This window comes from Setaria viridis, chromosome 4 (genome assembly GCF_005286985.2).
Source record: "Setaria viridis chromosome 4, Setaria_viridis_v4.0, whole genome shotgun sequence".
In the NCBI taxonomy this organism is placed as follows: domain Eukaryota; kingdom Viridiplantae; phylum Streptophyta; class Magnoliopsida; order Poales; family Poaceae; genus Setaria; species Setaria viridis.
Genome location: NC_048266.2, coordinates 14,296,325 through 14,312,743, shown reverse-complemented (window position 1 = coordinate 14,312,743; position 16,419 = coordinate 14,296,325). Strand labels below are relative to the sequence as shown.

The 16,419-nt window shown below is 44.3% G+C and overlaps 1 protein-coding gene across 1 annotated transcript; it reads right to left on the bottom strand.

The window, feature by feature from the left end:
- Positions 1-13,876: 13,876 nt before the first annotated feature.
- Positions 13,877-15,549, bottom strand: LOC117852303 (cyclin-P3-1). The gene has a single exon (XM_034734331.2). It carries the CDS (start codon positions 15,393-15,395, stop codon positions 14,697-14,699), a length of 699 nt encoding a protein of 232 aa, XP_034590222.1. The 5' UTR covers positions 15,396-15,549; the 3' UTR covers positions 13,877-14,696.
- Positions 15,550-16,419: the final 870 nt, after the last annotated feature.

Here is a 16,419-nt window from a genome sequence, read left to right as displayed (position 1 = left end):
ACGCGTACGCGTTAGTTGTACGCACACGGTTTCCTTTTTCTTTGGAAACTTGTCCGTTTCGATTTTTGCTACCGGTTCGGCCCAACTGTAGTTGATTTGGTGGGCCTGTACGCAGTTACTTGGGCCAATTGCTGCTGGAGAAAACAACCTCTTCGTTGGCCTGACGTGTGACAAGCCGACCTTAGATTTTTCAAATGTAATGACGCTAAGAATTGACATTCTCAGTTTCAGAAAAAAAAGGAATATGACATTCTCAAATTTTAGGTTAGTTTTATGACCAAAGTTTTATGACATTCTCAAATTTTAGGTTAGTTTTATGACCAAAGTTTCAAGCATTGGTTCATGGTATCCTATGTTCTTTTTTAAATAAATCCTGATATTTATAATACTTTATTGGACTAATTACAAGGAAATTGATTTAATTTCGATAAAGATTACCAAAATCTCACATAGGGGCTATTGCATATCTCCTTTACGTAGAAAGGCCATCTGCAATAAGTATAAATTAACATGCTATAAAATCTCGAAAGATATCAAAATCATAACTAGGATAAAGAAATGCGATTATGATATGTGAACCAAAAAGCCTATTTGAGAGGGTTTTTACCAACTTCCGTAGTCAGGCCTCAAGCCGGATTTTTACCAACTTCCGCCTCCCAACTCTTCAGCCAGACCTGTTGTTTTTTAGAGGAGAACCAGAGAGGGAGAGAAGGAAGGGAAGGAAGGAAGAAAGAGAGGAAAGAAGGGGAAGAAGCCTCCTAATCATCAGGTAAGTTTTTCAATGTCATAGTATAGTAAATCTAGAAATATTTTGTGTTTATAGATGCTAAAAATCTAGCTTAGTTTGTACAGTAGATTTAGTATTTAGTTTATAGTTTAGTATTTAGATCTGCAGATATGTTGTGTGCTTTTAGATGTTAAAATGTAGCTTAGTCAGTATAGTAGATTCAGTTTTTAGTTCATAGTTTAGTATTTAGATCTAGAAGTATTTAGTAGTGTAGTTTCATAAAATTTTAATATTTTTATTATACAACCGTAGGATGCCATGGCTTGGAAAAGATGGAAAACCAAGGTAATCTCAGTGCACGTTATTACATTAACTGGTAGTCGTATGATTTAATCTTAGTTGCTTTCAGTTCTTACAATGAAAATGGTAAAGGTGGAGTGGTGTTTCGTTGACCGGAAATGCCTTCGACCCTTTACCTCTACCTAGTGGTGTTCCAGTGCCTATGTGCTTTTGCGGCGATCCTTGCAAGGTAGCCAAGTCCGATGAAGAGGACACATATAGGCAGAGGTATTGGATGTGTTCCAATTTTGCGTTTGAGCCTACACTTCATCAGCGCCGCATTAACAAGATGGTGAGGAATTGATGTTGTGCAATAATTATTTTGTGTCATATGACATCTTGCATGATTTTTTTGTTTTGTAATAATTACATTTGTTGCAAGACCCCTCCACCGCTCTGTGATTTTGAGCAGTGGATTGACACTGAGATCAAGCCTGAGGATAAGAAGGAGATGCAGTACATGTTGCATTGGGCAGCAGAGAACAAGGAGAGGATGGAGAAGAGACTCAGAGAGGAGGTTGCAGAGAAGGAGCACAAGGAAGAGGAGGAAAGGAGACGTCTTGCTGTGGAGAGGGAGGAGAGGGAGAGGAAGCTTGAGCATGCACGCCGAGTGAAAGCAGCGATCGAGGAGAACCCCGATACCCTGAGGAAGGGAAAGTTGCCTCGTTGTACTCAGTAGGCTCTGTTATTGGCTAGTACTCCGTTGTGTGCGGTTGGACCTTTCGTTGTGTGTTCATGGTTTATTCATGGATAATGTTGTGTACTGTTGGACCTTTCATTATGTTGTGCTTAGGTCATGTACTCTGTTATTTGCTACATAATTTTTATTCGTAGTGATCGATTATTTTAATTGTGTGCTTTTAATTCTTAATTGGAAAATGTTTAGACTAGTATAGTGAACGCACATGAACAATGAAAAGCATTTAACTTCTTATCTAGATAGAGCAGTCCTCGCACATAAAGATAATCGTACACATCATAATCCTACAAATGATAAAAAATAACAAGTCGTCCTACGCACTAAATGCGTCCTCACTTGAAATGAGGCTCACCGGCACCACGACCATGCCTTGCTGCCCGCTGCGCTGCTCTGGTCTGCTGCCGGTCGTACGTCCAGGGCTCCGGCGGGTGAACGTCGCGAGTCAGATGTCCTCCCGCTCCCTCCGCAGGTGGTGTCACGAGGTACTGGGTCGCGCCCTGTGTAGGACCCTGTGGTGTCCCGAGGTATTGGGTCGCATCCTGTGTAGGACCCTACGGGGCATCTGCTAGCTGGGAGGGACCGAGTAGGTCGGGGTCCACTCTGAAAAGATCATCGAACCAAGCCTGGCCACTGGACCTCGCTGCCTCATTGTGTGAGTCCTCCGAAACCCATCCCTGGTCTGCGTAGCCTGTTATAATCACAAAGAAAATGGTTTTGTTAGTTTCATTGCGTACTTAAAATGGATTATAAAAATGCATGCATCACACACCAACTGGTCGTATGTCCGGTGCAGCTGAAGATGGACAAGAGGACCATGCGGATTGCATCTGTGGAACGGTGGACGGACCTGTTGTGGCGTGCCAGGATGGTGGTGGTGGTGGTGGTGGTGGTATGGCGTAGGATGTCCCGGCTGCTGGCGGACGAACCTCGAGATCCAACGTCAGTCGATCGGCATGGTCGCAAGCGGGATACGAGCCCGAAATGTGCCTAGAACCGTACCAACTACGGCTGATTGGAACGACCTGTGTTGTCCGTCCAAGGTAGGGTCGAGCAACTCAGGGGTCTGGTACCCTGTGGACCTGGGTGTGCCACCATACCTGCAACACAAGTATTGAAAGATGTAAGGAACTGAACACGTAAAAGAAATATAACATTACATTACGTTACATTGCAAATAAACAGCATAACTTTACGGCACATACGAGTCATTACAAATAGAAGGGTCCAAGATAAATATTACAATACGTTATGTCCTTGTCCACAACGACAAATAAACATTACATTACATTACCTAAGGATGACAGCTCAAGTTAAAATAACACAACTCAAGATAGACAGTACATTACATTACTAGTTATTAGATGCAGCATGGGTGCTCGCACTTCCATACGTCGTTGCCGGGCAATTCTTGTAGGTGTGACCGGCTTCATGGCACTTGGAGCATAGACGGACATCAGGACCTGCTTCAGATTGATCCATGTCATTACGGATATGCCTATTCCCGCGTCACCCCACTCCTTAGCACATTTTTGGATCAGGATCAGGAATGTAGCGGGCGGCATTCCCAGGATTATTGACAAAGTCTCCCAGCAAACGATATCCATAAATCTCGTTCCTCCAAGTTTGCCATATGGTTTCTTTGAAGAAATAGTCAGGCACGAAATGACGGGGTTGGAGGCCCCCTGCCTCGAAGCATGCAGCAATGACATGGGTGCAAGGCCTGTGAAGCAACCTTGGCTTGTGGCAAGAGCAAACACACCCTTCATTCCTGAGGATGCATTCATGTGTGTGTCTCTCGCGCCTCCCGCCCATTCGAACTTTGTCCCTACAAACAACTTCCAACCGGCGTTCCACGGCTCGCACTTTTTTCACACAATGCAATGAGCTTTCTTAATTGCTTCCTCCATGTACTCTGTCATCTTGTACCCAAATATTATGTGGTTGTCACGCATTGAGTTATTAGCCAATTGGTACCTTCCCTGAAATACTTCATGGTGCGGTAAGGGTAAAATTCCACAATACCAACAAGGGGCAGGCCCCGAACACTGCGCAGGACCCAGTTGTAAACTTTAGCTAGGTTTGTCGTCATTATACCCCACCGTGCACCTCCTTCATCAAAGAGTAATGCCCACTTTTCCTTCAGTTCATTCTCAATCCACTGTGAGAAGGTCTTGATGGATCTTCCCCATCTTCGCCTAACGTTTGGACCGTCGAGCCCAACATCCTCTAGAGACACAGGTTGGTCGGCCTCATTATTGACCACCCTCTTTGATAGTTCCTTGCATTGCTTCTTTGTGAGGTCCTCAAGTTTCTTCCACAGTAGATTGAACTCCCTCTCCTAATTCTGGCTGCACAGGCACTTGAACAATTTCGTAAAGGTCTTGTTCTTGAATTTGCTGTGAAAGTTCGCACCCATATGCCTCATGCACCACCTACTCTTCAAGTCCGGCCATATCGGCGCCCTGAAACACTCTTGACTTCCATTTTGTAGGTCGTCGATTGCTTGTATAATGCCTTTGTGCCGATCATGAATGAGATAGACCCCCTCGACGTTCAACACAATCATGTTCTTCACCCTCTCGAGGAACCAGTAACGGCTATATCCAGACTCCTTCTCCACAAAAGCGATCGCAAGCGGCAACACCTGATTGTTGCCATGGGTCCCAATAGCTATCAATATTGTCCCTTTGCACCTTCCAGTCAGAAATGTGTCATCAATGCAAATGACTGGTCGACAAAGCCGGAAAGCCTGAATGCAAGGACCTAACGCAAAAAATGACCGTTGTAGGACCTGTTTGCTTGGAAACTGAAGAACTGGATATGCTTTCAAGTCGTAGAAGCTTCCAGGATTTCTCTAGCAAATGGTGTGCAACAAGGCACGGAAGTTGTCGTAGGATGTTTTGAATGTACCCCACTTCATCTCAAGCGCCTTCTGCTTAGCATGGTAAGCTTTATTATAGCTGATCTTGTACTTGAACTTCTCCTCTATGGCACAGATAATGGACTTGGGCTCGAAGCTTGGATTCTCCACTATCTGAGGGTACATGTATTGAGCAACAAATTCAGCAATGAGGTTGCGGTGTGTTCCTTCCAATTCAGCCAGCAAGCATTGGTGCTCAACCACTTTAGTCACCTCCCAGTAATCCTTCCATTTGCCCTTGTATGCATGCACCCTAAATGGGCAATCATTTCGCACACACCGGACATCATACACCTTCGGGCTACTCTTTTCCACTCTAAACTGACGCTGCAAACACAAAGTGGACAATCTCTTAATAGCCACCTTCACTTCATCCCTACTTTGGTACACAGCCCCCACGCATACCTCATTCTCCCTGTACTCCCAAGGAATAGTTTCCCCAACATTGACCTGTAGGGCGGAATGGTCGTAATTTGACCAATTTTGCGGTACAGAATAATCGTCTTCCTCATCCGACGAGTCCTCCTCCACGGCACCATTGGCCTCCCCTCCTTCCATCTCCATCTGCTCTACTAACTCAGGAATTTCTTCCCCCTCATCAGCCTCTTCATTTGGTTCCCGAGATGCTAAATCATGTTCTGCATCTCCACCTTCTTATTATTCATAATCAAGTTCTTCGTTTCCATCAGTATTACTCTGCACATCTTCTTCCGCTTCAACTTTATCACCTCCGACTTGTTCTTCAATATGAATGCTAGGTCCACCCTTCATGAAAAATTGGACATACCATATGATTGGTAAACCTCTTCTCGTGAAACCATCTATGTAAGCCCGATAGCTCGGAGTTCCTTCAAGTGGAACCAACTCCCAAAAGTTTATATCCAGCCGTCTTTTCACTACAACCCTCATAGACACATTCGCTTGATCTCTGTCAACACCTAAGTCCCTACAGAGCCACTTGCATATGCCCCCCAAGTTCTCTCTTGCTCTTGGAATACACTTGGTGAAACAGGGGAATCCATTCAAATCTACCCCTTTGGACCATATCTAACCTCCCCCGACCCATAGTACACTTAAATATTGACACTATCCGACATGCCTGGCAACATACATGAAACGGGCAGTCCAAATTATTCTCAACACTATACATAAGTTAACTACAATAACGACCTCAATTGAATAAACAAAAAACTATGTAACACTAAACCAAGCTTACTTACTAAATTTATCATAGCCATGCACCACAACAAATAAATCTAATAATGTTACCAAAAAACTATATTGTAATACCTAACAAAAAATCATAATTTACTAACTACATTTATCACAGTGATTTACCAGAACAAACAAATCTATTATTGTTACCGAAAAACTATATTTGAATACCTAACCAAAAAATCATAATTTACTAACTAGATTTATCACAGTCATTTACCAGAACAAACAAATATAATATTATTACCTAAAAACTATAATGTAATACCTAACCAAAATATCATAATTTATTAACTATATTTATCATAGCCATTTACCATAACAAATAAATCTAATAATGCCGACTCTATTTTACTGTATAAGCTAAATCAGTTATACTAACTAAGCTACATTTTCCTATATCTGAATACAACTAAAAGTTTCTAAGTCTAGATCTAGATCCACTATTATTTCTAAATCTAGATCTACTAATATTTCTAAATCTCAGATCCACTAATATTTCTAAATCTAGATCTAAACTAAACTAAACTAAACTATACTATAGTATACTATACTAAACTAAACTACGAGATTAAAAAAAAAATTACCTGAGAAAGACGGAAGAAATTCCTTCCCTCTTCCCCCTCCTCCTCCTCCTCCTTTCTTTCCTTTTTTTCTTCCCTCCTCCTCCTCTCCTCTCTTTCTTTTTTTTTCCTTCCCTCCTTTCCTCTTTCTCTTCCCTCCTCCTTCTCTGGCTCGGTACCTGGCGCTCGCACTGGTGCAGGGGGAGGGGAGGGGTGCGGGCGACTTTTGTAGGGGTGACTACCGCCGGCCCAAGCGGCGGAAGGGCGTTAGCGCCGGCTAAGGCGGCGGTAAGGGCCTTACCGCCACCTGAGCCGGCGAGGGTGCCTCAACTCGCGCGCAGCAGTTACGGCGCCTGCTGACCGTTGGGCGGGAGGGCCTTACCGCCGGCTGAGGCGGCGGTATGGCCTTATCGCTGGCCCAGAAGCGGTAATAGCCTAGATTTGCAATTTTTTCATCCGACTATATATTTCTGCAAAATTGAAAAAAAATATAAAAATATAAAAAATCCCTCTTCGTTGGCGTGACGTGTGACAAGCTGACCTTAAATTTTTCAAATGTAATGATACTGAGAATATGACATTCTCAATTTTAGGTTAATTTTCTGACCAAATTTTCAAACATTGGTTCTTGGTATCCTATGTTCTTTTTTTAAATAAACCCTGATATTTATAATACTTTATTGGACTAATTCCAAGGAAATTTATTTAATTTCGATCAATATTACCACAATCTCACATAGGAGCTATTGCATATCTCCTTTACGTAGAAAGGCCATCTGCAATAAGTATGAATTAACATGCTATAAAATCTCGAAAGATATCAAAGTCATAACTAGGATAAACAAATGCGATTATGATAGGTGAACCAAAAAGCCTATTTGAGAGGGTTTTTACCAACTTCCACAGTTCCGCTTTACCTTCTTTTCATAAACCAAGGAAACTTCTCTGTTTGCATGTTTTGCAAACAGAGTGAAAAATAAACTGAAAGTGAGGTGAACCTGGTTTTTTTTACGTTTTATTACCGGTGAAACCATTTTGGGGGAAACACTCGTTAACAACCCATCAATAGATGGGGAAAACGGAAGCGGGACCTGACGTCGGTAGAGTCATGGGAATTTTTTTAGGAGCTGCGTAACACGACATGGATCAGGTCAAGTAAGATGCCCCCCACAGGAATTCTTGACGGTATCTAGCTGGAACAACTTGTTCTTCCTACTTTAGCTAATACACGGAAATGCATACCATTATTTTTCTGTCTATCAATAACTGCATGCATTGCTCGGTGAATGTGAAGAAGTAGGCCTTTGTCGCGGCAATAATGAGACAAGCTAATATTTGCGGTGAATCCTCCAGTTAAGTAGTCCATTGAGATCGGAAAGAACACCAACGGCGAAATCACTCTGCTGGGCTGACACTAACACTGACAGACGAAAGCTAGGATCCTTTTTTCTATTGCATTCCATATCTTTTATCCTATTTTCTATTGCATTCCATATCTTTTGTCCTATTCTTCTTTCCCGGGAAGGGTATACTTAAAAATAAAAAAAGAACAAAGGGTTAATTCGTACTATGTCACCAAAAGGATCTCGGACGACTCACCAAAGCACAAAAGCCGGTTAGAAAATGGATTCCTATTTGAAGGGTGCCTAACACTTTTGAAAATGGATTCCTATTTGAAGGGTGCCTAACACTTTTGCTAGGGCAACTATCTTGTACGGAAGAAAAAGAAATACAAAAGTTTCAAAATTTACAATCTCCTGCGTGGGGTGCAGAAGGTTTTGATCCTCTCATTCCGGGAGGAATAGCTTCGCATCATATTGCTGCGGGTACATTGGGCATATTAGTGGGCCTATTCCATCTTAGTATCCGTCCGCCGCATAATTATCAAAAAAAGGAATTTGTCGAAATTTTTCTTTTTTTTTCTTGTTGAATAATGCCAAATCAAATAAAAAATATCTTCTTGGGAAGTTTTGGGAAGATCTTCTGGTGATCGATTAACCTATTATCAAAAAGATAGACCTCCCGAGCCTACCCTCTGCCGCGCGGCCGTCCACCGGTGGATCCATATCCAGCCACCTACCCTCACCTCCTCTGCTGCCACCCACCCGCTCAGATCCACACTGCCTAGATCCCCTCCCTGACGACTTCCTCCACCCCAAGGAAGAGCGCAAGCGCCTAGGAAAACTTCTTCCTCGACACGCCTTCGCTGTCCCCACGCCATGGCCGGCCATGACACGACGACATTGACCAGGTCCCTACAACACCGGATCCGACCCCTGCACCCCTGCAACGCCTGATACAGTTCCTTCCTATGCGGAAGTCGTCCGGTACGGTGCCTTCACTCCTCCCCACCAACCTACGCAGCGGCCTCACCCCACCGCATTCACTCCCCGCCGACCCCCCCATAAGGGAGCACATTTACTTCGTCGATCCGATGAGGACGAGGCGTCCCAGGGAGTGGATCCGCCGTACCACGCCCACGCTGGTCGATAGGGGACCCCCTGCACGGCGCCGTGGCCATTCAACACACGCCGTGGCCATTCAACACAGAGCAGAGGTGCCAGCCCACCGCGACGTGATGGCAAGCTCATGCAGGATGATGGGTGGACTCCAGCGCGGTGCCGCGGCTCCAAGGCTTGGTGCAAGCGTGCCACCTCACCACGGCGCGACGGCCACTGCGACGTGCTTTCAAAGCTCCGCAGAGAGGCCAATTCAAGGAGGCCAACCACCGGCACCCGCCAGGCATTCCACCGGGCCACCGAGGGATGTTGCTTCAGGTGTCTTGCAAGGGACCACCGTGTCGCCTCCTACCGGGACCCTATCGCTATCTTCATTGCCGCCGCTCGGGGCATCGTGTGAGGGAGTACAGGGCTCCTGCACATCGTGCTCCAACACCACCACCTCTGCCGCCTCCGTCACCTCCCCCGCTGCCACCCCATCCGCCGCCGCGGCAGTCAAACACCGTTGCTCCCATGGCAATAGGTGACCTGAACACCCGCCCGGAAGAAGAAACTGTCTTTGTCCCCACCTCCTTCTGTAGGATCTAGGATACCGACTAGAGGGGGGTGAATAGGCGATTTCAACTAAAGTCACAACACTAGATAAATTTAATTAGTAACACAAGATGAAAACTATTTCTAGCTACTCTACAACTATGTGAGGGTTTGCAACCTAGGGTGACAAGGAATAATTCAATCTCTAAGAATGTAATTGCTCAAAGTAAATTGCAATAATGAAATTGAGCAAACAAAGAACCGAACACCAGAGACCAATTTTTCCTGTGGTATCGATGACTTGCCGTTCACCCCTAATCCACGTTGAGGTGGATTCAATACTTCAACCGCTCCTCTATCAAGACACCGCTTGATGTTTGAGCCGGCTTGAATCAAAGGATCTCTCCAAACCTCGATTCCACTAGTGTGGCTCTTCACCGCTCTGGCGAGATGAGCACAAACCCCTCACAAGAATAGCCAGGGCTCTTTCACAATCTTCCTTGAAGGGCTCAACAGCTCCACAATCTCCAAGCCATCTAGGAGGCGGCAAACTCCAAGAGTAATAAGTCAATAACACTTGCTTGAAGACTCCCTAGTGCCACAAAGCTCAAACTCTTGATGCAATGCACTAGGATGCTCTCAATCTCACAAGAATGCAATCTCTAAGCAAAGTGAGTGAGTGAGAGGTGGAAGAGGGCTTAAGAATGTCACAAATGCTTTCCAAAGTGCCAAGAAATCTCACTCATGCCCGAGGGTGGTGTATATATAGGCCCTCTTCCAAAAGCTAGCCGTTAGGTTCAAAACTCGTGAAAACAGGGGACTGGCGGACCATCCACCTCACAGGGGCTGGACCGTCCACCGTTCAAGTCCAACGGTTGCTTCAACATTTAATGCATGTCAGACTGTACTGTTACAGGGTGCGGACGGTCCGGCCTCACAAAAACAGCCTGTAACCTTGAAAACACATTTCTGTATAAGTTAGGCTGACCGTCCGCCCATATAGGGCCGGGACATCCACCTTTATGCAGTCAACACTCTTTTAGAACATGTTTTTCTTCTCATTTCTTTTACTTTCTCAAACTATGTTAGTCCATATGCATGCAATACAATTGTTTGAGCAAAGTGGCACTATAGAACTGTCAAGTAAATGAAATTGACCCCTCTTGATAGTACGGCTATCTAGCCTATTAATCCGGTCAATTGACAACCGCTAAGCACCTCTTGACTGGTAAAAAAGAAAACCCTATCGTATATCTTTGCCTTAAGCTTTCCAACATACAAAGCATCCAAGTTATCACCATAGCGTCCTTTGACGCTCACTTCAACTCCGGGACTAACTTGTACTCATATTCTCAAAGAAAAGAAGAAATTGTTAGTCCACAAAGACCATCATTAATTACCAAAATACAAGTTAGGAACCTAGATACTTTCACCTTCGACATCGATCGTGACGTGAATTTATAGGTTAAAACTGGACTTCTTCGATTAATGTGGAAATGTAGTTCTATCAAGCATTGTTAAATAGAAGTCACCGTCACGGCGTCACCTATAGTGTGCAAGTACACTGTTCAACAGAAGTCATCAGCACTTCCACTAAACAAGTCAATTTGAACTACTAGGCTATTCAGTTCAATTCAAGGTCGAGTTGTACATGGCATAAAAAACAAAATAGTAACAACTAACGGATGCAGAGACACTATGATGCCTTTCTGTTTAAAAGAATCGCCTGTCATTAGCTTACGAACTTGGAACTAGCTTTAGGATGTATCTTTAAACTTTGATGTAATAATAGCTCAAAGATTTGACTGTCAAAACTGAATACTAATGATACTAAAAACAATGTCAAGACTCAAGAAGGGTCTTGTAGGGAAGGAGGACATCGCATGCCTCCACAACAGTTAGGCCTGCCACTGGGTATCATACTCTCTCCCTAAATTCACACCCACTTCAAATGGGGAGGGTACGAGTAGAAAATTATATACTCATTAGAAATGGGGAGGATAGGATATGGGGCGGATATGATTAATCAATTGGATATGTATATATATGTAGTACAATGTTAATTATCCATTGGATATGGGTGGGGTTGAGGAGGGTAAGGAGTGGATAATAATTATTTGGATTTGGACGTAAATAAAAGTGACTTTGCCCATACCCTTCCCAATGGTAGGCCTAACTACTGCTCATGTCAACTGTGAAATGAGCAGACATTAGGGGGCTTCATATCCATAATCGCAAGAAAAAGAGGATATATACAGGCTTTTGGTACAATGTATTTATTGTTTGACTAAATGCAGATGAGATGTGAACACACTGTAGTATGTAATGGAAAACAAATTGCAGTATTGTCAAAATGGCATCTACAAGATAGAGGTAGAACTAAGATTAACACTTGATTCTTGCATGCTGTCCACACGACTGAGCAAGATACCCACCTCACAGAAGTACCAGAAATATAAATTGCCAAGCAACCAGGGGCAAATTTTAGCAAAAATAGCTATGTGGTAAATAGTACAAGAATCTCGAATGCTAACCAATATCACAAGTCAACTTGGCAATATACAGTCAACTCTTAATGTCAAATTCAGTCAAAATGATTAGCCCGGATTCTAAAAAAAGTAAATTTAAATAATCTGGGAACACATCTTTACTCTAGATCAGTATAGGAAAGAATCATTAATTTATTTAATCTTATGTAGTCCGGGACTTGAATATAGATTGTTGATTTGATAAAAAAAAGATACCTCCAAATTTATGCCGCCAGCACTATTGTTTCTTTTTGGGGCCAGATATTGTTAAGGCATACTGGAAACATGGTCACAGAGAGGATGGGCATTGTAAATAAAAATTGATGATTGCCTTTCAGTACATAAGAATGATGTTTTATGATATTTTTCCTAACTATCCATTTTCATAAGTCAGAGTGTAAACATAGACTTTCGCCCAAAAAAAAACAGACTAAACATAGAAACAGAGACTACATCTTTTATGAGTCTTGGCCACTAACTTGAGTGTGCTCTCAGATTTTCTTAGAGAGGGAGAACTTGCTGGTACCCCCACCATAAATACAAATACTGATCCACAAGAATTCCCTGTCTGAATATGCGTTTGAAAACAGGCGCCTGCATAGCAGATACATGGCTCATGGCATGGTGATGATTACGCATTGCGTCTTTTCAAAAATGACAATCAAAATGAGAGACATTGGGATTTTGAAGAACAAACATGCTGCTCAAAGTGCCATCTATAAGTAAATGGAGCCATTTCCTGGGTAACATGGTAAAGACATATGAACAGTCCAGAATATTAGCAAATATCTTATTCCCTGAAATATCAAAAGGACTCTTAATACACAGTTAACTCTTAATGTCAAATACAGTCAAAATAATTGGGGCCAAACTCAAATAGAAGTAAATTTAAGTATTTTGAGAACACACCTTTGTTCTAGAATAGTATAGGCAAGGCCACAAGAGTCATAATTTATTTAGTACTATATATAGTTCAGGGACCTGTGCTATGAACAGTAAATAGTTAATGATGATACTTCCTAATTTTTGCCACTAGCACTGCCTTTTCTTTTTCGGACCAGATATTGTTAAGGCATATTGGAAACATGGTCACAGAGAGGGTGGGCGTTGTAAATGAAGTAGATGGTTGCCTTTCAGTACGTCAAGATAATGTTTTTCCTAACTATCCATTTTCAGCTAAACTGTCAGAGGGAACATAGAAACAGAGGCTACACATTTGGGCTGGCGGAGACCTGGTAGTTAACTTGAGTGTGCTCTCAGATAGTCGGAATGTCAGATTTAGAATCCCCTGCCTCAATATGCGTTTGAAGACAGACATGCAAATCAAAAGGAGACTGAAAATTTGATGAACAAACATGCTGCTCAAAGTGGCATCCTGACATACTGCACAGCTGCAGTGCGAATCTGTAAGCATATACTGCTCAAATATCGAGGGGAATCAGACGATGAGTCATGGTTCATGCCTTCATGGAGGATTAATCCTGAGAGGCTACAATGACCATTGCAAAGCTGCTTATGTTCTTCCGTTTGTTCTAATTCTTTACCTGATACTGTTTCCTTACCTGATACTGTTTCCTGTTTCTATTTGAGCGGATCATTATTTGTTTCCTCGCTAGTTCTTGCATCAGTAGACACATGGAGCCCCACAGACAAATAGCCTACAATTTTAGAAATTTTTTGTACCAACTTCATATTTTTTGGATTTGAAATGAATTAGTTATGAATTTTTTGATTAAGTCAAAACTTTTAAAATTTCTAGAAAATGGAAAACTACCCTCGAAACCACCAAAGGGCCAAATTTGCCCGTTGGATGGTTGTCCCTGTCCACTTTTGTAGTTATGGGAAAATCAGACTTCAGAGGGTGAAAATTGGACATTTCATGACAAAAGTCTGACACTTTATTATCCCTTTTATTGATCTGAGAAAGTCTTACACAGAAGAGAAGAATCACACCAAAATCGAGCACTGAAGAAACACATCCTAATCACAAGTAAATTGCCTAATCTACTGCAATAATACAAAAGGCAATGAGACCTATTAACTGATAACATCTGGCAGAACTGAAGGATAGTATACTCATTCACTGAGTTGCAGTAGCTCAAACAGACTAAACACTGAAACTTCAGAGTACAGAACACCATATTGTGCCCTTTTTATTGACTCCAAAGCTTGAAAACCCAGTACTAGAGAACTCTTTCAGTGAGCCAGCAATCGCTTTAACAACCTTGGCTAAAACTAAGATCTGTTGACTACCATCCAGGCTCTGGCGACGAGCAGGAGGTCATCCATGATCCGAAGCGGGACGACGCATCCTACACCAGGACCAGACGCTTGACAATGACTTCTCCACCTGGGACCAGACACTTGCTTCTCAAACCCGGACCTGGACGCTGGACGATGCCTTCTCCACCCCGGACATCTTCTACTTGCAGTGACTCCCCTCTAGGATCCAGTGAGGAGCAGCTGATCCCTGATCGGACACTGGACCACGCCTTCTCCACCACGGACATCTTCTACTCGCAGCGACTCTCCTCCAGGCTCCAGCAAGGAGAAGCTGATCCCTGATCGGACACTGGACAACGCCTTCTCCACCTCGAACACTTCTACTCCTAGCCTTGTACCTGCAGCAAAAATAGATAGACGAACAATCAAAAGCAACTAAAAGAAATAATAAGCGAATTGAAGGCGAAACTTCAAATTGAAAACAAATCCTAATTGGACAAGACGGCAGGTGGCGGCAGGCGAGCTCGGACGCGGCGGCGCTCATCCTCTCCGACCGTGGCGTCCGCCTGCCTCTTCTTGCTGGCGCAGCCAACGCTACCGCTGCCGCCCCTTGGTGCCCGAGGGCCCCGCTCCAGCACAAGGCAGAAGGAATCGAACTCCCAGGTCTCTACGAACAGGCGAAAGTCGATTGCACGCAGAAAGCGGCCCTCGAGGCCCACCATCTCGCCGGCACGGATCGCGCCTTCCGAGCTGGCCTGGAACACCCCAATCCACTTCCTGGGCGGGTGGCCGCCGAACTTGGCGCCAAGGAAGAGCGCGACGGCAACCAGGCGGTGCGCGGTGGCTGGCTCCACCAGGATCCCCGCCTCCCTGCCGGCGGGGCTGCGGATGAAGCGAGTCAAGTAGATCCCGGCGAGCACGAAGCTGGTGCCGTCGATCCTGGTCATGCCCCGGGAGGTCGGCACCGACCGGGTCAGCAGGTGGATCCGCTCCATGAAGATGCGGATCGGGACCTTCGGGGCGGCGCCGCCGCGGAAGGCGCGGACGAGGCCGGTCTCGGCGGGACGGGAGGCGGCGGCGGCGAAACGGCGGGACTCCGCCTCTACGAGCGCCGCGAGGAGGGGGAGGGATCGTGGGATCCCCCGGTCGTCCTCGCGCAGGACGGGGGCGGCGACGGCGGCGGACATGGCGGCGGCGTTGGATGGGTTTCGGCGAATCGCTGACGAAAAGCTTGCTTTGGAATTTCCGATCTGATCTGGCGAGAAAGACAGGGGAGCGAGAGCGTATTCCGTACGCGGGGGATCGAAAGCTGTATATGGCCTGTACCCATACGCATACGCATACGCGTACGCGTTAGTTGTACGCACACGGTTTCCTTTTTCTTTGGAAACTTGTCCGTTTCGATTTTTGCTACCGGTTCGGCCCAACTGTAGTTGATTTGGTGGGCCTGTACGCAGTTACTTGGGCCAATTGCTGCTGGAGAAAACAACCTCTTCGTTGGCCTGACGTGTGACAAGCCGACCTTAGATTTTTCAAATGTAATGACGCTAAGAATTGACATTCTCAGTTTCAGAAAAAAAAGGAATATGACATTCTCAAATTTTAGGTTAGTTTTATGACCAAAGTTTCAAGCATTGGTTCATGGTATCCTATGTTCTTTTTTAAATAAATCCTGATATTTATAATACTTTATTGGACTAATTACAAGGAAATTGATTTAATTTCGATAAAGATTACCAAAATCTCACATAGGGGCTATTGCATATCTCTCTGCCGTCTGTAATAAGTATAAATTAACATGCTACAAAATCTCGAAAGATATCAAAGTCATAACTAGGATAAAGAAATGCGATTATGATATGTGAACCAAAAAGCCTATTTCAGAGAGTTTTTACCAAAGAAACCGAAAGCCAAAGGACTCGGTGGAGGGCAAGAAATGTATAGAGAGCAGAACAACGTCTTCAACTAGCCGCCCAGCTCCCAATTATGAACCTCAATAGGGCATTCGAAGCGGTGCAAATGCGGCAACACAATATGCCACTCGCTACTATTGCCTCCATCGACCTCATCACTCGTGCTATACCTCAAGACAAATACAGGACTCTGATAGCACAATTAGCGGAGCATGCACAAAGCAACCCCAATTCCATCGGTATCTCATACCCCATCAGGGCGTAGTCAGCATGGAAGCAACAGAGACCATGCAGGACC